This window comes from Nycticebus coucang, chromosome 6, assembly GCF_027406575.1.
Source record: "Nycticebus coucang isolate mNycCou1 chromosome 6, mNycCou1.pri, whole genome shotgun sequence".
NCBI lineage: Eukaryota > Metazoa > Chordata > Mammalia > Primates > Lorisidae > Nycticebus > Nycticebus coucang.
Window position 1 is genome coordinate 29,323,647 of NC_069785.1, and position 21,432 is coordinate 29,345,078.

The 21,432-nt window shown below is 38.5% G+C and overlaps 1 protein-coding gene across 3 annotated transcripts in view; it reads left to right on the forward strand.

Moving 5' to 3' along the window:
* STXBP6 (syntaxin binding protein 6) overlaps positions 1–21,432 on the forward strand; it is a 296,278-nt gene that overhangs the window by 227,509 nt on the left and 47,337 nt on the right. For all 3 annotated transcript variants that reach the window (XM_053595005.1, XM_053595004.1, XM_053595006.1), the window contains 2 exons: positions 3,171–3,301; positions 4,821–4,986. In XM_053595005.1, coding sequence (XP_053450980.1) covers positions 3,171–3,301; positions 4,821–4,986 — 297 coding nt within the window. The remainder of the gene's footprint in view (positions 1–3,170; positions 3,302–4,820; positions 4,987–21,432) is intronic.

Below are 21,432 nucleotides of genomic sequence, written 5' to 3' on the forward strand. Positions count from 1 at the left end.
GACCTAGATTTGGCTGACCCCATGCTGCTGCCTGCCTCCGATGCCACTACAGGAAGCAGGGATTAGGCTGATCCTGGGTGGTCTGCAGCGTTACTGGGGAGAATCATGCCCATTCTGCCTTTTTAAATAATGCCTCTGTATTTATCTTTTACTCGTGAATGATGAAAGGATAACATAAATGCCCTGATTATAGGGCCTTTAAAGTTATTCAAAATATATAATCTGGGAGTCGAGAGTATAGGGGTAAATGGACACCCAGCACTGTGATATTACACAGTGGTTATATTCCCGGGGTGTGCTATCAATTAGCTTTCCTTTGGAAGGAGAAGGTAGATTACTGTTTTTGTTCAGTTTTTATAGACATCTGGTATTTTGAGTGACTGACTTATGTTTTATCAGCTATTGACCCCGAAAACACGATTAAGTGATTAAACTCTGGTTTCTTCAAGTGTAGTACTCAAAAAACTCTGGTAGTGGTGTGTTTGATTTCACAAGGGGAAAGGCTTTATTTAATTCTATATGATGTGTATATAATAATGTAATTTTAAGGCACCTGCTTCAAAATAGAAAATAGGGTGTTGGAGATAATAACAATAAACACAAACCAAACTAAACCAAACCGGGCTCATTGCCCAGGAAAACCAGCCAGACTCCAAGAACTGGGCTAAGAGTAAACTAATAGGGAGAAAAAAGACAGAAATGAATAGAAATACAACTTCCTCCCTTAAAAATGCCTGCCCTATGGCATAATCATGTTGAGAAATTCTGTGGGGACATTTGTCATTGTGGCTGGGGTTCCTGCCTGCCTCATTTCAGTGAAAAACTTCCAATGGAACTTGCTTTCCTAAAATATCAATTCTGCACATGGCGGGTCTATATAGTGTTTGTGTTTGAACTTAAAAATGCTGTAAACTAATTGGAAACAAATGAACCAAAAATAAAAATATGAGTTCATAACTTTAACTAGCGTTAGAAGGAAAAACCTTCATGTTTCCCAGATATTTAACTGTCGCATGATTTACATAAACAAAGGAGGAAATCCTATGTGTGTGTTTAGGGGTGTGTGTCTAATACAGGAACCCCTGTTTCCTGTTATTGAAAAGCATTCTTTAATCTTTTAAGCACATTGTAGGAGCTGCCTATATTCCAGGTGTGTTGTTTTCTTTAACGTTAAAATATAAGAGCAGGGCATGATCATTTGTGTCATAAGAGACACAAAAAATAAATGAATCAAATTAGATAGATGGACAGAGTCCTGCACAGACTGCTCCTATTGCCTGAATTCGGTTAGGGAAATGATTATTCCGAATGGGACTTAACAGTTACAGAGAGCCTGTTAAAGAGAGCCCATTCGTGAATAGAAGACTATAACATTTTCACTGACTGTGGATGTTAAGGGAATAGTGACTTCTTAGCCATAAGAGTAAACGTAATTGGTGTGAAATACTCAGAAACTTTGAGCCAAATATAACTGAAATAATAAGTAATAAACCAAAGCATGAGTTGAACTTAAAAATAATCTTTGCTAAATTCTGGTTAGGAGCAAAAGGAGAAGATAGTACTGAGGCAGTAAAGATAGTCTTCAGTGGCAGGAAAATAAGGTTGTCACCAGAGCTAAAGGCAGAGCGACCACCTTTTATCCCTCTCTCTGGGTCTCTGCTGTCTTCCTTTAGTGACCCCAGACACTGAGACTGCAGTAGGCATGGTGGGACACATGAACCACAGAGTCTTCTAGCACCAATGGTGACTGAAGCAGGTGCTTTTTGTCCTTTGTCCTTTAAGAAATCTTTTTGACATCTGTTGAGCAGAGTTATTTGAAAACATGGAATCCGTGGGGTTATTTGAGACAGAGAATGACTGTGCCAGGGATGCCTCGTCTTCAGCAAGGCAGTGAGTAGGATCAACTCCATAACAGCCAGTGGTGATCTCCACTTTCCTACTTCCTTCATAGCATCATTTCTATTTAATTTTTATTAAATAGATCATGAATACATTTATGCATATGTGGGGTACAGTGTGTTGACAATCTGACGTGCTTATATCCAACCAATCAACATAGCTTTCACCTCATTTACTTGATTATTGTGTTAAGACATTTATGTTCTACACTTGACAGATTTGACTTGTACCCTTGCAATATGCACCATAGGTGTGCTCCCGCTGTTTACCCTCCTCATTTCGATTTAAACTCACTAATTCCTTGGCCAGAAGACAGGAGGATCTTTTAGGGAAGCCCTTTTAAGACCCTTACCTACCCTCTCCACCTTTCAGTCTTTTAAGTCATAAAGTAAGCAGACCCACATTTGTTGGAAGCCTCTTTCCTGGTGCCTCTCCAGTACTTCTCCACTACCTCTGGGGCCTCTCAGCTACCTCTCCACCTTTGAGTCTTCTAAGTCACAAAGCAAGCAGACCCACATATAAAGGGAGCCTCTCTCCTGGTGCCTGAAGCTTGGCATCAGTCTGAGAGGTGATGATGTTCATCTTCAGCACAGAAGTTGGGGGGAAAAGTCACTAAGGCTGGGAGGAGAAATTGTCCTGGTGACTTCAGGAATTTGCATGAGAAGTAGGCCCAGAATGCAAGATACAATCATAATTAGATGCAAACTAGATATGAAACTAGATACAAAGATATAAACAGAACTGGACAATTTATAGAGCCACATAGTTCTCTCTCTCTTTCTCTTTTTTTCTTTTTAGTGAATTATTACTTCGTGTCACTGAAACCTGAGTTATTTACACTGAACTATAAAACTAGAAATAAGTCCTGTAGTTCTCTGGGGGATCAGTAACCATCTTTTCCTTTCAAAATCAGTTTTCCTAATGCACCCTACCAGATGCCTGTCAGCGGGCACTCTTCTTTCCCTGCAAGCTGTCAACTGTGCACTTGTAGCCTCCCATGAAGGTGCTTAGTATTTTTCAGTTTGAATGGATGAAGACAAAAATGGACCAGCCCTTACAATTATACTTCCATTGTAAATAACTTGAGAGTGGAGATTATAACTTCTTTCCTTTTGTGTTTACCCTTCACCAAAGGCACACATACTCTTTAACAGTCTCCCCCTCCCCTTCAATGTCCATATGCTCAGAAGGGTTCTCACAGAAACAACACTGAATGAGAAAATAACCACCAACCTGCAGGTGCACTGATCCGAGTGATCTTTTCTTGGCAGTGACAAACAAGAAACCCACGCAGGCATCCATCACGAAGGTCAAGCAGTTCGAAGGCTCCACATCGTTTGTTCGGAGATCACAGTGGATGCTTGAGCAGCTTCGCCAGGTTAATGGTATCGATCCTAATAGGGTGAGTGAATTGTCTAATGCTGAGCGAAGGAATTCTCTTCACAAGATGACTCTGATTGACCTTGGTGGTGGTGGTTTGAATCATTCTTAATAAGGCTATTTCTCTGTTTCAGTTATATTACTAAAAATTCCTGATGCCTGTTGGTTTCTTATGAGAACTTACAAATATGTGCATCATGTTTAATGAAGGGACCTAAGGGGATACATATGGAAGAAATGCTCCCTCCAGTCATGTTTGTCAGCAGAGTTCAGATAATCATATCCATGGTTATCAATATGAAAAGACTATGTTCATCAAAGCTTCATTTATCTCCTAATGCACCACCCAATGGCATGGCCTACTTACCAAAAATCCAAATAAATGAATAGTACCTTAAAAATTATGTATTAATATACCCAGAAGACCAAAAATCACATCATAACAAAGATATTTGTACCAGAATGTTTATTGCAGCCCAATTCATAATTGCTAAGTCATGGAAAAAGCCCACGCGCCCATCGAACCACAAATGGATTAATAAATTGTGGTATATGTACACCATGGAATATTATGCAGCCTTGAAGAAAGATGGAGACTTTACCTCTTTCATGTTTACATGGATGGAGCTGGAACATATTCTTCTTAGTAAAGTATCTCAAGAATGGAAGAAAAAGTATCCAATGTACTCAGCCCTACTATGAAACTAATTTATGGCTTTCACATGAAAGCTATAACCCAGTTATAACCTAAGAATATGGGGAAGGGAGAGAGCGAGGGGAGGGATGGGGGAGGTGGGCGGAGGGAGGGGGATTGGTGGGATTACACCTGCAGTGCATCTTACAAGGGTATATGTGAAACTTAGTAAATGTAGAATATAAATGTCTTAACACAATAACTAAGAAAATGCCAGGAAGGCTATGTTAACCAGTGTGATGAAAATGTGTCAAACGGTCTATAAACCCAGTGTATGGTGCCCCATGATCGCATTAATGTACACAGCTATGATTTAATAAAAAAATTATGTATTAAAATTCTATTGGATTTAATAAGAGAAGCACTTTATGAATCAGCTGCTCAAAGTACATCCCCTTCTCTCTCACACACAAAACATCAATAATGAAGAATAATAAAGTGTAAATTGTTATTATATGCTAAAGTAATAAAAGGGAATCTTTTCCTACAAAGTTTAGGAGCAAGATTAATATAAGTCACTGCTGAGAACCTAAAGGAATCCTTTTCCCATGTAATTGGGGAGATGATACGTTGTCTGAGTGCTGGCATCAGTCAGTGTGTATTTAGGCTGCCTTAACGTCTGTGATACCAGCTACCGAGGGACATCTATAAATACTGTAAGTTTGGGGATTTGCTTGGTAAACAGAAAATTGTGGCTTCTCCATATGCTTAGATGCTAATAAAGACGAGCCTTATGATTAGGTCAAAGTCTTTGTTTTAGACTTTTTGAATCTTTTGACCAGGGATAGGCTGGAAGCAGCAGTTTTTACAGATCAAGATCAGTAGTTATTCCATTATCTTTTTGCAGGATTCTGCAGAGTTTGATTTGTTGTTTGAGAATGCTTTTGACCAGTGGGTAGCCAGCACAGCCTCAGAAAAATGCACCTTCTTCCAGATTCTCCACCACACCTGCCAGAGATACCTCACAGACAGGAAGCCGGAGTTTATTAACTGCCAATCCAAAATTATGGGAGGTGAGTGGACATTTGTGGGACTTTCGTCATTCTGTTTCTTTACACTCTTCTTTTACATAAAAAAAAAAATCAGGTGTTCAGCAGCGTAATGAAAGGCAAAAACAAGAGAAGAATCAGAACACTCAGAGCCGGACAGCATGAGAACCATTCTAACGTCATTATATGTTAATTCTAGACACCGTGATGTTTTCACTCTTATCCAAAAGCTGGTCTTTTTGGAAGAATTAGCCACTTAGCTCAGATTACTCATACCACAGGAGAAAACCAGTCCCTTTATTAGGAAAACCTTTTAGTTTAGTTTCTTTACTACCTTTTCTATAATTTCTTTGCGGAACACAGTTTTCTGGATTGCTTTTTCCTTTCATATCTCAAGATGTTTTACAAGTATTAATATAAAAATCCCAACAGGTGCTATCCCTTTCTTTCAAGTAAGAGCTCATTTAGTCCTTAAATGGTATACAGAGCCTCAGTGAGGATGAGTGCTACTAGCCAGTGCGAAGGGCGAGTGGCAGCATAATGAGAAACAGCTAGAAGTAGCTGTGCACATTTCTTGTAGGTGACATTTCTTTATAAAAAACTTGAAATTGTGCTAAATATTGTAGGTAAAGCTTTGCCAACTTTGACTTGGGGAAAAACGTATTGGTGTTTTCACTGAGCTCTTATCTTGGTGGGATTTGTTTTGTTTTATTTTGGTTGATGTGGGGATTTTTTGAGACAGAGTCTTGCTCTGTTGCCCTGGGTAGAGGGCAGTGGCATCATCAGAGTTCACAGCAACCTCAAACTCCTAGGTTCAAGTGATCCTCCTGCCTCCACCTCCTGAGAAGAGGACACTACAGGCACACACCTCTGCACCCAGCTAATTTTTCTGTTGTTGGTAGAGACAGGGTCTCCGTTTGCTCAGGTTGGTCTTAAACTGCTGAGCTCAAGGATTCTCCTGCCTCAGCCTCCCTGCATGCTAGGATTATAGGCATGAGCCATTATGCCTGGCCTATTCTCTTGGCTTTAACAGACTTTCTTTTTTAAAATGCACCTTCTTTGTCTTAATCAAAAGTTAAGTGAAAATCACATTAAAGACAGCACACCTCTCTGGGGTGTATAGTCTTTCATACGGACATGGGGCAGAATCCACTGTTCTATCTTAGCAACTCACAAACATACTGTTATTTTGCCATTAGTCTGCTAATAGTTGTGTGGAGAAGTCAATTCTTCATTATTATCATTATTATCCACCAAGGGTTGGCATTTCTCTTAAACAAGAAGTTGTTTACATCACAAGCACCTTGAAAGGTCTTCCTTCGGCCTTGATGCACACTCTATTATTATAGATTTTTTTTTCTATTTAATCCTAGAAAAATACAAGAGGTCATGAGAGGTGCATATTTTCTTCAAAGTGACCATATCTTGTGGCGTGAAGGCGAAAAATATTAGACATGACCTATTTGGAAAATGTGATGAGCTACAGCTCTCTGTCATGTCTGTGCCACCAGTGCTCTCAGAAGACTCTGGCTTTGGAAGTCCAGCCTTAACAGACTTGGCAGAAAACCGAAGCACACCAGGCTTGGGACCACAGATGGCCACGTTTTCAATGAATAGAAAGAAAGTTGGCCAGGAAATCCCAAGTTTCCCTCATCCCTCCTCAGGTGGGGTTTGTTCTGCCAGCCTGGGATCAGAATTGTTTCTTGATCCCACAGTGAAACATTTTCCGGATTGACATCCATGTGGCCAGGAGCTTGCATGCATAGACATGTAAGCACTGTTTCCTGCAAAAATAATGTGACATTATATATTTGAAATTTCTGTTGTTCTTGGAGAAAGACTCCTCAAACATTCTATTTCTTCACATTCCATCTTGAGCAGCACAGCCAGTACCAGACCTAGAGTCATGGGAACGGCTGCTCTCCCTCAGCGTGGAAATGTGGACAGAGCAAAAGGGCCACAGACTCACTGTCCATGCAGAGGAATGGGGTCTCTCCTTCCTGCTGAACTTAGGGATGGCTCAGCTGACTCTTCTTCCTCTTCCCAGAATGGACTATACTAGGTAGTCCCTTGTCCCTGCTGCCTCTACCGCTCTCATTTCTTCTCTGAGAATGGGTACTTTCATTCATTCATTTGCGTACTCACAGTTACTCATCAAATACACAACAAATAAGGACTAGGTAGTTACTACCCGCTAGTCACCGTGCTGTATCCTAGATATGGAGAATAATTCTACACATGGTCCCTTAATAGACCCTAATGGCCACTACCCAAATCCCAGACTGACAGACCCCCTACAATGTTCATTTACCTTCCTGAATATCCTCACACTGTCCTACCCGACTGCTTCTGTCAGGCGTCCTCAAACTTTTTAAGCAGCGGGCCAATTCATCATCCCTCAGACCACTGGAGGGCCGGACTATAGTTTTAAAAAAACTATGAATAAATTCCTATGCACACTGCACATATCTTATTTTGAAGTAAAAAAACAAAACAGGAACAAATACAATCACACCACCTCATGTGGCCCACGGGCTGCAGTTTGAGGACCCCTGGCTTGGGGTCAATCATTGACCCAGTCCCGTGGGTGTTATTCATTGCCTTATAAACCCCAAATTATGCAAAGGTAAAATGAGAACCCATATGTCCAATATGTCAAACTGTGGGTTTGTGTATTGGATAAAGCTAAAGGCAAATTTCCTGCAGTAAGAAACAAAGAGACCAAGTGCCAGCATGGGCTCTGCCTCCTGCGACTGTGGGTGTGTTTCCCATCTTTTCCAGACCTCAGTTTTCGCAGGTGTGATGGGAGGTGGTTAGACTAGATGACATCTAGAGTGTCTTTCAGTTCTATCATTTTGAGAATATATACTTCCAAATTATAGTTTTATTGTGTAGGTTAATTGCTTCTTAACCAAAGAATCAAATAAAAGATTTAGTGCTATTAAATATTGACAAGTTTTGGCTTCCTAAGGAAAGCAAAAAAAGTTTGAATTAAACATGTTGTAATGTGTTGGCAGTACACATGTCCTTAACAAATGCAGCCTGTCTTATTTAAACAGTTGCTTATCCTCTAAAACAGTGTGCCAGCACACCCTGAGAGATTATTGTGCTGATTAGTCTTCCTTTCTGCCAGTTATCACAGTTGTGAGTTCTAAAACATATGTGATTCTGGGGTCACTACATTCTGACCTGTGTAACTCCTGGGTGCCTTCTGCATCTTTAGCAAATGAAATGTGTTCTCAGTTTCACAATATCTTTTGGTCAGTCTCTTCTTTATAGTGTGGGCCACAAGTCCTAGACACAATTGGTTTTTTGTACATGTACAACGAAATAGGATAGTTTTGTGATTTTAGAGAATTAACACTGATATTGGTATGCTGCCCTAAATTGGTTTCCATACATATGTTATCTAATTTAATTTTTATAGCAGCCTTTGGAAATATGATTTATTATCTTCATTTTATAGAGAAGGGAACAGGATTGGAGATTGTTAAATAGCTTATATGTCTAGTTAGTGGTAGAGGTAAGATGCCAACACTGACCCACTCCACTCTGAAAGCATCTTAAGTTCACAGAGTGGCACACTCTAGGGGACATCATTGAGGTTGTCTTTGTTATGAATGGTGCCGCTGGAATTATGCAAAAATTGTTGGAACTATTTTATCTAGCATATCCCTAGGTATTAAAAAACAGAGGTGAAAAGAGAAGATCAGAAGTTATGAATAGTTTTAACTTTTTTATAGTTTTATTATAAGCATTTATTTCAAATAATAACTCTTAATCTATATTTTCATCCTAAGAATAGAGTCATCAAAGACCTTTAAAATTTTCTTGCTTTCTGTTATTTGTTTTTGTCCACCAGAGCTTCAGTAGATTAAATAGATGAAAGCATGGGGAAGATGAAGCAGCCCTGGCCACCCATAGGGCCTCCCAGGTTCTCTACGTCAACCTACAGTAACCAGAATCCAGTTTAAAGAGAGTTTATTCAAGGTAGAGGTTGAGGGCAGGCCCACCCAGGGAGTACATATTCCAAAGAATAGAAGTCAGTGTGCAAATTATAGAAATTTGGGATGGTTTATATAGACAAAGCTTAGGAAATTTTAACAAAATTTTAGTGTCTCTCTACATAGGGCTTAATGCATCGTTAGAATGACCTGATCAGTGAAGATGGTCCTTTTCTTTCAGGAAAGGTATTTTTAAATTCTACATTAAAGATTCTTATTCATGGTCCTTGTTCAGGTCGCCTTCTGACCTGAGTTAAGACAGGATAGTAAAGGATGCAGTTAATCTATAACATAGATCAGTGATCAGAAGGAGAAGGTCTGGGCTCTGGTCTTTCCCTATCATTTCCAGAACAAGACCCAGGAGGAAGTTAAGCTACAATCTAAGTAGAATTGCAAAATATGCCTCATGACTCAGATTACAGTCATATCTCTCACAAACCTTGAAGTGTTTTTGGAGTTCCAACAGTTTTTAGATTTTATTTATTTTCACATATGTATCTGGTTCAACCCTGCTATGGGAAAAACTGAGGCCAGGCAATTTTGAAAGACTTTGTCAAGGTCAGAGAACTAGAAACATATCTGACCCTCGCTGACCAACTCTCTAATACCAATCCTGCATTGTGTTAATCATTCAAATATCTACAATTTCCTGCAGTTCTAGTCTTCTACTTATTATATAAACCCCATGTGACCCTATTTTTCTTTTTCTCTTCTCTCTTTAAAGTGAGTTAAACAGAAATTAAATAGAGTCCTTGGTGTGTTTGAAAATCTTTCCTCCAAAATGATATTTCCTTGTCTCTAGAGGACACATAGTGATGCTTGGATCTGCTGGTGCTAGTTCAGAAAAGATACAAGTAAAGCCTACAGAGCTACTTGCGGGCCCTCATAAATGGCAAGAAGGAAGGAGGCTAATGAAATGTGGAGATAAAAGCTTCTTCTCCTGGCTCTGTCATCATCGCTGCAGCTGTCTTCTCTTCTCAGGGTTAAAGGATCAGTAAGCTAGGACAGAGTCCTCAAGCCTTGCTCATTGTTCACCTCCACTCCACCTCCTTTTTACTTCTTTAAACATCAGTCACCTGGCAGAACTACAATGCCATTCATTTAGTTTCTGGGTCCCTAAGCCATGTAACTACCTACAGAGATGCATGGAACCAATTCCAGCTGCTAAAATGGGAGATGGCATCACAAATGATAGCAGACCATGAAAGTAAAGTCGCAGGTTCACATGGGTGGATTTACTTCTTCTGAGATGGTGCTTTTGTTTTCTCTGTGTTTGTTCTAAGTAGAGATGATGTTGTACTGTTATACTTGTGATAACACATTTGTCCTTCAAAGGTGCCTCAGAGGAGTTAACGTGGGGAACCTCAGATTCTAGAGGAGAGACTTGGTTTCAGCTACTTCATTTTGAAAAGACATGGTCTGCTCCAAATGGAGCATCAGTTTAGTTAATGGGCATGTTATAGTAGGCCAAGGTCCCAAGAGAGACTTTGTGGTTCTACATTATTATTCTTAGTAGTATGTGAAGAAATCCCACATTGCTCTTTCATTTATTTGCTGACCATTCATACTGATTACTCTTGGCCTGGTCTTCTTTTTTATGCCAGCTCCTGTGAATAGTAAAACTCTTTAGGCATATTGGCTACTTCTATGTTACAACCACAAAGTAGATTCTTTGCAAACTTTTTTTCTTTTTCAATAAGTGCTATAAATTATTGGCAGGGGTAAAAAATGACTTATTCTTCAAGGCAAGCATAAACTGAACTATATCCTAGCATTTTTCTTGAACTCTGTACCCAGACACCCTAGCTAACTCATCTCATTGATCTTCCATTGTTCACATGTTTCATAGGGCCATCCTTCAGTGGGCTCCACTTGCTACTGTCTGAGGACCAATTCCTCACTGGTCCCACAAGCACTTACTCAGCACTGTCTGCGTGAAGGGAAACTTGCCCTTTCCCTAAAAAAGTTTGCTGCTAAAAAAAAAAAAAGTTTGCTGCTGAAAGATCCACTCACAATTAAGACAGATTACTAAGAGAAAGGTTTATTCGCCATGCGCATAGTGAGAATTACAGTGCAGTTACTCAGCATCCCAATGGGATCTCTGTAAATTGACTCCCCAAGGGACTATAACAAATTAATCAACATACAGAAGTGGCCTACTATACTGATACATACATGAGGTGCATGTGCAATAGATGAAAATAAGGTCAACATAAGGAGGTGGTCAATGTAGGGAGGTAGTCAAGTATGGAGGTTCTACTGTATTTTTTCATAGCTGCTTTTTAGAGGGGAGGAGGAAGATGAGGACTATAGATAATTCTGTTTAGGGACCGGAAAATGTTGCTAGAGAGTATGAATAGATAGATACTTGGGAGAATAAATGAGTGAGGAAAACAGATTGACTTGTATATTAAACTGAGAGAGGGGTATTGTGTTTAAAATTATTTGGGCCAGGTCTTGATTTTAAAATTATTTGGGCATTCTTGATTTTCTTTCTTGCAATGCCACATTAAAACAAGGTGACACAAAAGTCAGCATAGATAGGAAAAAATATAGCAGTGGCTGTCTCAGAATGTATTAGCCATGAGTGGGAGAGAGGACTTCATTTGTCTGTAGAGAGAGATAGCCACAACAGAGAGAATATTTTGTAAAATATTGTAATGAATATTTTGTCAGTAAAGGTTTTTCCCTGTGCATGGCACCTTTTGGGTCATCCTGTCATGAGATATCAGGGAGGGGAAAGGAGGTCAATTGTTCTTTTCCAAAGGCTTATTAGTCTCCAATGGCCTTAACTCAAAATACCAAGAAGTCATTAATAATTTGGTGGGAAATTTCCTAAGCTCCATCAGGGCACCGATGTACCTGCTAAGACCCAGCTACAAAGTAATCACCTTGGCCAACTGTAGTCACCTTTCTGGGCAGACCTCAGATGTAAACAGGTATATAACACTGCCCTGACAGCAAGGTGATGGCTAAGCAGCATTTTAAAGGACAGTTAGCATTTGCCAGACAGACAAGGGCCCGGTGAAATGAGCTCTCTTATTGGAACAGTTAATCCAGTTTTGTTTCAATGTTAGCTACAGTCAGAATTTGGGATGTGGCAGATTGTTTTTCCACAAAGCAGACTATTTTGAAGTGCCATATATTTTCATCATTATCAAAGGGTATTTCTTAAGCATTACCCTTCAGTGCACCGCCCTTCAGATGACGGTATAAAGCCCAGAGTTCTGAGTGCTGTTAGAATTCAGGGACACAGATGTCTCTGATGTCTCCTCCAGGCCAAGCTGGCCCTCGTTTGCCTCTGCTGATTTGTATGCTAAAGGGAACCCGGGTGGCTTTGCCCTGGATTCCCCTGGGGTGGAATAGAATCTCAGGATTCAATCAAAGTGTGACTTTGTGTTGTACTTTTCTTCCAAACAATGCAAGGTCAGCCCTCCATGAGGTGTGCAAGCATTTCACCTTGTCAAGTGCCCTAGGCATAGGCAAGTGTAAAGTGAGGTAACAAACTATTTTTTTTTACTTTTTTATTAAATCATAGCTGTGTACAACCTGTGCTTTCTAAAAGAGTTCTTATTTTTTTAAAGGAGATTGATATGTTCATTTTTTATTTATTTATTTATTTATTTTTGTTGTTGTTGGAGATTCATTGAGGATACAATAAGCCAGGTTACACTGATTGCATTTGTTAGGTAAAGTCCCTCTTGCAATCATGTCTTGCCCCCAGAAGGTGTGGCACACACCAAGGCCCCATCCCCTCCCTCCTTCCCTCTCTTTCTTAATGCCAATATATTAACTAAGTTCTTTAAGTGAATTTGTAACATTTGCCATAATTTTTATACTTTTTTCCTTCTGTTTTAACATTTTCTGTCAATGAATAAAGGCTTTCTGGAGGTGAAGCTCACCAGGGGCACATTAAAATGAGTTGCTTATTTCTGAAGAATAAAATCAGTGTAATATTGCTCCCCTATTCAAACGTCAGTATCCTTGGGGCAAGGCACATGCAGGCACACAGACGCATGTATGTTAGAGGTAGTAATTCACAAACAAAGCTGTGTTAAAACCACCATAACGCTTCCAGATGCCTCTGCATAGACAGTGCCACAGAGAAGGGCAGGCCTCTTAGCTGCTATAATAAAGCAGTGAAATGTTTCTTACAGTTCTCCATAACAAGAGGAATCCGGGACATAGATTCTCTAGTGACTATTTTTGTTACCCTTGGAAAAATAACGAAATAACAAACTGCAATTATCCCCCACCATGGTGCAAATGAGGAAAATGATTCATGAGGAATTTGCCCAAGATCTCACGGCTATTAAAACCTAGAACAAGTGTTTCAGTCAAGACCTGCCACTTTTCCCCCATCCGTTAAATGGAGACTGTACTTTCCAAGTTCTCTTAATAAGCACAAGCTCTTTTCCTTACATTGACACAGCTAAACAGAGAAAGGATGACACCAGTTTAACAAGATCTTTGTGAGGACTGAATTAAAAATTATGTGCGAAAGTTCTCTGTAAATGACTGTTAATTACATTAATGTGTGCGCTGCACAAGCACACTTACCATCCACTCTCCTACCACTCCATCCTCCTCACTGCAGCCAATGCCTCTTTTCTTAGACAGCATGATATTTCATTTAAAATTGCCTTATAGAATCCCTGGGGACCAAGGGAAAACTTCCTCTTTGCTCTCTTAAGTTTCACTGAAAATCACTGACAAGGAGCAAATTAATAGGAGAAAAGACATATAAATGTATTAACATGTACACAGGAGCCTTCAAACTAAAGACCCAAAGATAAGGAGGAAATTGTCCATTTTCATACTTAGGTTCAACAAAGTATGAACAGCCATGTGGAAATAATGATTGAACAAAAAGGGTATAAACTGATGCTAATAGACTGAGTGAAGAAATCAACAAAGCCTGTCCAGACTCTTCTCAGCCTCTCCCAGAATACGTTCCTTCCTTCTGCATATGGAGCAGGACCCTCTCTAGAATGGGGGTCTTATCACCTACATCAGTAAAGTAGATCAGATGATGTCTTTAAGGCCAGGTTTTACACAGAAAAGAAGGAAAGGGAGTGGGGATAGAGTAATACTTTTAGTTTTTATGGCTGACTACTGTGACCCACCTTGGGGAAGAAGGATTCTAATTTCTATGGAGCCTCAGGGGAGAATGGGCCTGAGAGACAGAGGGGCAGGAAAAGGTCTGAGAAAAACTATGGCTTCTGAGCCCTTTATCTTGAGGTATTGTTTTCTGAATCCCAATAAAACCTTTTGGAGAAAGAAAGGAATTAAGAATCGAAACAATAAAAAATGCATCAATAAAAATAACAGTACATATACTATTTAAAGTATGCGATTAGAAAAGCCCATTTTGAGGGAATTTCCTGTTTTTGTTATTGGGATCCCACCAGTGTACACACCTCATCAAATACGTATTATATTATGTTTACAGCATTATGTGACTCGGCAACATTACCTTCTGATGTCAACCCAACACTATTAAGAGCATGACATTCCAATAGAAGTTATAGAATGCTTCTAGATATGAATTTTTTGTGTGTTTTTTAAATTTAGGATGGCATTGCTAGTCATTATGTTTGGTAGGTATGTACTTTTTCGTATTTTCTGATTCAACCATTCAGCCTCATCTTGTTCCCAGGGGATAAGTAAAAGACAGATGCTTTTATTTTAAGTGAGAAAATTGAAGCAACCCAGGACTACTTTGTTAGGTTCCATCCAATTCCGTGCATGGATATAAATGACAAGAAAATAAAGAAAAATTGGGTCACAGATGCAGTTTTTTTTTTTTTTTTCATTGCTCACTGGCTGTAAGCTACACTGAAATGCATGCTGTGAAACAGCTGGTGGGTTACACTGAGTCACCCCGAGCCAGGAGCTACTTTGTGCATTAAATGCTTTTAGATTGTATCTCCTCATCAAAATCTTACACCAAATCAGCACCATGTAAGGGTCCTTCTGAGGTATCATTTATTAGCTTCACAAGGATTGTGGACATATTTGTCTATCCAGTGGTTAAATTAGCTGCAATAGATGAGAAATATTCTTACTCTCAGAATCAACCAAAAGATATAAATATACAACTCGATCTAGAGAAAACAACACAAACCAGACTCACTTATCCCTGCCTGTGATGGCATCACTTATTAAGTCTGTAACTTTGACCTGCTTAAATTATACTCAGCCTCTTCTTTTTTAGGGATAATAACACCCTTTCAATACCTTGAAAGGATGACATGAGAATTAAAGTACATTTTAAAATATTAGATTAAATGAGATTTTATTATTGCCAGTAAATTCCTAAACATTCTATTTAAAAAAAAAAACTAGAAATTGTAATTTACATATTTATAATATTACATAATTTCTTCCAACATTATTTATCAAAAGCCTTTTGTTACAAAAGAAGCAAGAAAACATTCTTGAGCTAGCCCTATCCATGTTGGCCATAAGAATTGAAAACAATGATAGTATTTCTTTGTTCCAAATGAGAATGAGCTAAGCTATATCATAGACATTTCAAAGATCTGGGATGCTGAGTTGTTTGCCGTGGTTTATTGAATGCCGAATGTGTTGCATTTTATGTTTGACATTTATAGAGTGCATATGTTACTGCTGACTTACCAAAACAATGATGTTTAAAATATATCAAGTGACGCTGTGCCAGAGATCAGGGCACATAATTCAGATCTTCTGGTAGGAAGAAAAAAAAACCTAAAGCACATTTTCTGAACTTTACAAGAGAATGGAAATATTCTTTTCTAATCAACATGTCCTCAGCCTAAAATATTTTCTTAAGCCCAGTTTTCTTTCTACTGTGAAAACTGGAGATACATGAATCCAAGGTAAAACTGTTTAATATTATTAGAAATGAAGTGGTAATTTTGAAACAGACATAAAGAACATTCTGCATAATGCCCAAACTTCTAGATTTACAGACAAAATTGTTAAAAGAATTCAAGAGACATAAGTTTGCCAACCAATTTTCTAATGGACAGTAAAAAAACTATATTCAGTATCACTACCATTTCATAAAAGAAAGTTTACTTTAACCATTGAAAGATAAAAAAGACATAATCTCTGGAAATAAAGTGGCTGCTGCTTCAGTTGAAAAGATTTACCCTAATGAAAAACTTAATTCATTGTGCTTATTTATCTTAGTGATATTAATAAGTGGCAACTCTACCAGCAGTTGCCACTTATAAGCTTCTGCTCTGCTGTAACATAGAAGCATCAAGAGCTACAAACTGTATAGAATTTTGGTGAAGAGAAGCTGTAACTTCTCAAGAACAATTAAGTGGTTTAAAAGTGGTCATTTTGCAAATTTCATCCCTACTTCCAGGGAAACTACTCAAAGTATATAATTTTTAGACAGTAGATCAGAATATAATGTTCAAGGTTAAAACTATGCTTCTATTCATTATCTGGGGTGGAAGGACCTGAGAAACTACAAAGGAATGTAAAATTTCTAAAACTTTTAATAAAAAAATGAAAGAAATGGCCTTTTAAAACTTTTTTACATGATATCCTAAACTTTTAAAAGTTTCAGCCTTGTTTCTGATCATTAAAATAAGATTAAATCACCAAATGTGCCATAGATAGTTATTAGAAATTTGGATATAGATATAAACCTGAAGGTGGGGACTTCAAATTTATGAGCGTAGACATTCCTCACCCTTCTACCTACAATATGCCTACCTAAGATTGGGTTCATTGCAAGAAACAAGAGCATTAGGGTTACCAGATTTGGCAAATAAAAATACAGGACATGTTACATAGAACATACTTATACTAAAAAACGATCTGTTATTTACCCAGAAACTCAGATTTTACTGGGTATTCATTGTATATGGCAACCACTCTCCCCGTTTATAGCTAGCTAAGACAAATATATATGGGCATCCACTCTCCCAGTTTGTAAGCAACCAGAGCAAATATGGAAAACAAATTTATTGTTATGTAGACAAATTTTACAATGGCCAAGTAAGTACAAGGACTTTAAGAGATTTTGAGATGGAGATCTCAATGGCATAATAGGTTAGTCATTCAAGGATACAGGCAGACATGTAAAAATATGAGCCAAGCTACTAAAGAAGGGGTATTCAAAGAACTTAGGAGATTGGTGCTTTTCTGTGGCTGTTCTACGTAGAATCATGTTGTAAAAATGAAAATTACAAGTAGCAGTAAGTATAAGAATTCCTCTAGAGCACTTTTACAATTGAACATCAGATTCCTGGCTAATTGTGCAAAGGAAAGATAGTTTAGTCTTGAGTCAGAATGTCACTGGAGTGCTTTTAAGGAATGAGTTTATTGTCAAAACCAATGAAAGAAGCCTGAGACAGGGGGGGACACCCAGCCAAACGGAGGCTCCTATTTATGGAGGTAGATTAGATAGGAAGACAGTTAAGGTCCTAGTACACAGTGGGGGGTGGGAGATGGGGAGAGCTGGGAAAGGGAAGGCAGGAAGGGGGTTGGGGGGGTCAAGGGGTGTAGGACCACACCTTTCGGTGGTGGGACACAAATATAAGTGCATCCTTATCTAACAAAAGCAATCAGTGTAACCTGGTTCTGTGTACCCTCAATGAATCCCCAACAATAAAATAAATAAATAAATAAATTTACATCCTAAGGAGCTGTAAGAATAAAAATGTCTAACAGGAAGCTGCCACTTTAAAAATGTGGCTTCCTCTCTGCACATTCTAATGGTTTTCTTGGTTAATGAAAGTAACTAATCTCTATGACCCTTTGATAAACCTTTTGCCTATAATGTGTTCTGGCTCACTTTTATCTATTAATGTTTATGCTTTTTTGAAAATCTAAATGTAATTACTATAATTACCTACAATATCATACTATGCCCAATAGAAAAGAACTCTCAAGGAGAATCAATATCTCCCTCATTAACCTAATTGAGAACATTCTAGTCAGTATTGGTTTTATGTATCTCATGACAGGGAGGATTAAACAGGGCAGAATGTGATTCACAGATAACATTGTGCAAAGATCTAATCTTGAGATTATTCCCCCATATTACTGTATATTATTCTCTCTGTCAGTATATTACCCTGTCCCATGGACCTTATTCTCACAGTTGGTTGGTTTTATTGATCTTCTTCCCAGTTCCCATTATGAGAGGCTAAGACTTGGGAGGGGGAAAAAAATGTCTTTCACGAGGTCAGAGTAGATTCTCACATCTGAGATAAAAACCAAAGCTTGTCCTGATGGTTGGTCTCTAGGTATGTTAGAATTTTTTGGAGACCAGGTAAAAGGGAAAGGCACTCTTTGTAATTGTAAGAAAGTTTTTGTGGTGTCAGTATGTATTAATACTATGCCTATATATTTCTTTAAGCTACTGATTTACAAACTTGAATAAGACATAATATTTTTAAAAGCTTTATATCATTTAAAAGCAAATGTTCATCTCAGAGTTCATGTATATATTAATTTTGCTAGCCACAGTAACATTTATCAAGTTGGCCATTTATATTAGTTTGCCTTTTGCTGCTGTAACAAGTTACCATGAGCTTAGTGGCTAAGAACAGCATCAATTTATTATCTTATAGTTCTGAAGTTTAGAGGCCTAAAATAAGTCAGTAGTGCTCTTTCTGGAGGGCCTAGGGAAGAATTTGATTCCTCACGTTTTCCACCTTTAAAGCTGCTTGTATTGCTTGATTCATGATCTCTTCCTGCATTGTCAAAGTTCCCAGCACAGCACCTTCAAATCTCTCTGACATTCCTGCCTCAAATTCAACATAGTCTTTCTTTCTCAGGATCCTTAACTTTTAGTTACATCTGCAAAGTCCCTTTACTAATCACAGGTTCCAAGTCTGGGAAGCCATGTTTCTACCTACCACAATTTCTTAAATTCTAAGGAATTTTTGGAAATATTTTCTGCAGCAATTTTCCTAAACAGTTTCTAAAAGCTACAATAACACCATTGTGTTATATTGTCCTACATTTAATTTTCTTCTTTTCATAAAATATACTTTTATATACCCCCTATAGAATCTACTACTTCTACTAATCTGTTATAATTTAAGGCATTTAAATTTAAAAGCACCTAAACTTTTTATGAAAACCTGCTACTTAAGTAGCCAAAAGGGCTTACCATGTTCTTAGTATCAAGAAGCTTCTTTCTTTACCAGCCATATATTTATACTTTGGCCCTTTTTATTTAAGAACTTAATTTTTCTTGATAATTGCACGTAGTTTTTACAAGTTTCTGGGAGGTCTTAGGGTACTTGACACTTAAAGCTTTTGATAATGGAGATACTGTAGGTCACTTGATTCTGTTAAAAATTATCCTTTCCTTTAATGCATTCTTTATCTTCCTTCCTGTAAAATGGTCATGATGCCCTACTTTTCTTTTCTTTTTTTTTTTTTTTTTGTGTGTGTGTGTGTGGTTTTTGGCCAGGGCTGGGTTTGAACCCGCCACCTCTGGCATATGGGACCGGCGCCCTACTCCTTGAGCCACAGGCGCCGCCCAATGCCCTACTTTTCAATAACTTGGTGGTGCTCCTATTGAGAGACTAACAATTCCCTTTTCAGCTTTGATATAAAATGTCAAGGTCAAGTTTATTTCACACATAATCATTACAGACAAGTTCACATTAGCTAGATGGATTTAGCTCTTTAATTCAACATACATTTAAAAGTGATTCAACATGAGCACCTGAAATGCAGTTACCATGTTAATAGAACAGTTTTCTGTATAGCTTAGGGGCCATAATCCCTTCTCTGTAGTGTTGTGTTATTGCTAATAGGATCTGTTTCTATTCAGAGAATACTTCTGACACCAAATGTGTAGATTTTCCACACCAAGCAATTCTCTCATTCTCTGGGGCATCAGCTGGGTATCCTGTAATTTCATCCAATTCTGATGCCACCCAGAGTTAGTACAGACCCTACAGGTTAAGGGTTCAATCCCTTAAGACTAATCCCCACTTAGATGTCAGTCACAAACAGTGAGTCCTCAGGTTACCCACACTTCTGTCCAGCTTTGCAACAAAGTGGAGGTTTCCATGACTTGGTCTTCAGTTTTGGTGATTTGCTATAAGACCTCACAGAACTTAGGGAAACACTTTGCTTATATTGTATTATAAAGAACATCAGAAAGAATACAAGCAAACAGCCAGATGAAAAGGCACACAGGGCCAGGTCCAGAAGTGTCCCAAGCACAGGAGCTTCTGTGCCCATGGAGTAGCAATGTCCTACTCTCTCTGCCCGTGATACCATCTCCACGGCAGCTCTCCAGATCCCATCATTTAGAGGTTTTTGTTGAGGTCTCTTTATGTAAACATGATCAATTAAATCAGCAGCTACAGGTGATTAGCTCTATTTCTAGGCCCTCTGCTCTCCCTGGCTGAGGAGGGGTGGATCGCAATCCTGTCCTCTTAGGTTGTTTCTTCTGGAAACCAGCCCTTATCCTCCTGGAGTTACCTCATTAGCATAAATTCAGGTATGGTTGTGAAGGGCTTATGATGAGCAACAAAACCTATCGCCCCTATCACTCAGGAAATTCCAAGGGTTTTAAAAGCTTGGTGACAGGAACTGAGGGCCTGTGGACCAAATAGATACTCTTATTATGTCACATGTATTTATAAATCTTGTCTTCCTGGTAGGATGTGGTATGATGTCATTTAAAAGAAAAAGGCTTTGGATATACACATCTGGGTTTGAATTTCGGGTCTGTCACTCACTGAGCAGACCAGGTCTGTTACTGATCTTTGGATAAGTTATTTAAACTGTAAGTTTGATTTCCTCTTCTTAAATGGAGTTCTCATGCTTATCCTGTAGGGTCATTGTAGGGATTAAACAATACCATGTATAAACATTTAGAGTGGCTCATAGGGAGTGCTGTGGAACATAGTGAGCCCTCAGTGGTAGATGTTATAATTAATGTTTTCTTTTAAACCTGTTTTCTTATTGTGTCCTGCCTTCCCTCCTGTAGAGGGAAATTGTTATTGAATTTTATTTCCATTCAGGCAGAGGAGGAAGTGGAGATAGAGAAACATGACTTTGAAGAAAAGTCATGTCTTTCTCGGAAGACAAGAAAAAAGCCAGTGAGTGAGGATAACACTGACAGTGGCCACATTGAGTTTCTACTATATACCAGGCAATTTTTTTAGTTCACATTTAACTGTAAAAAGTAGTTATTGTCATTCCTGTGTATAGGTGAAGAAACTGAGCCTCAGAGACATTATTAACTAGCCTAAACTCACACAGATAAGACAAGGCAGTCAGGATTTGAACCCAAGTCTGTCTCTACAATCTGTTCTTTTCACCTTCCCCATTAGAGAAAAGTAAAAAAATTCTTCAAAGTAACTATCTTTAAAGCATCTTTTTGTCTAACCGTTCTAAGTATTTCTCCATCAAAATTAAATTCTGTTTTCATTTCATTGTCAATTAGTCTTGCTCTTGACTTTGGGTGATGTGTTTCAATGTAACA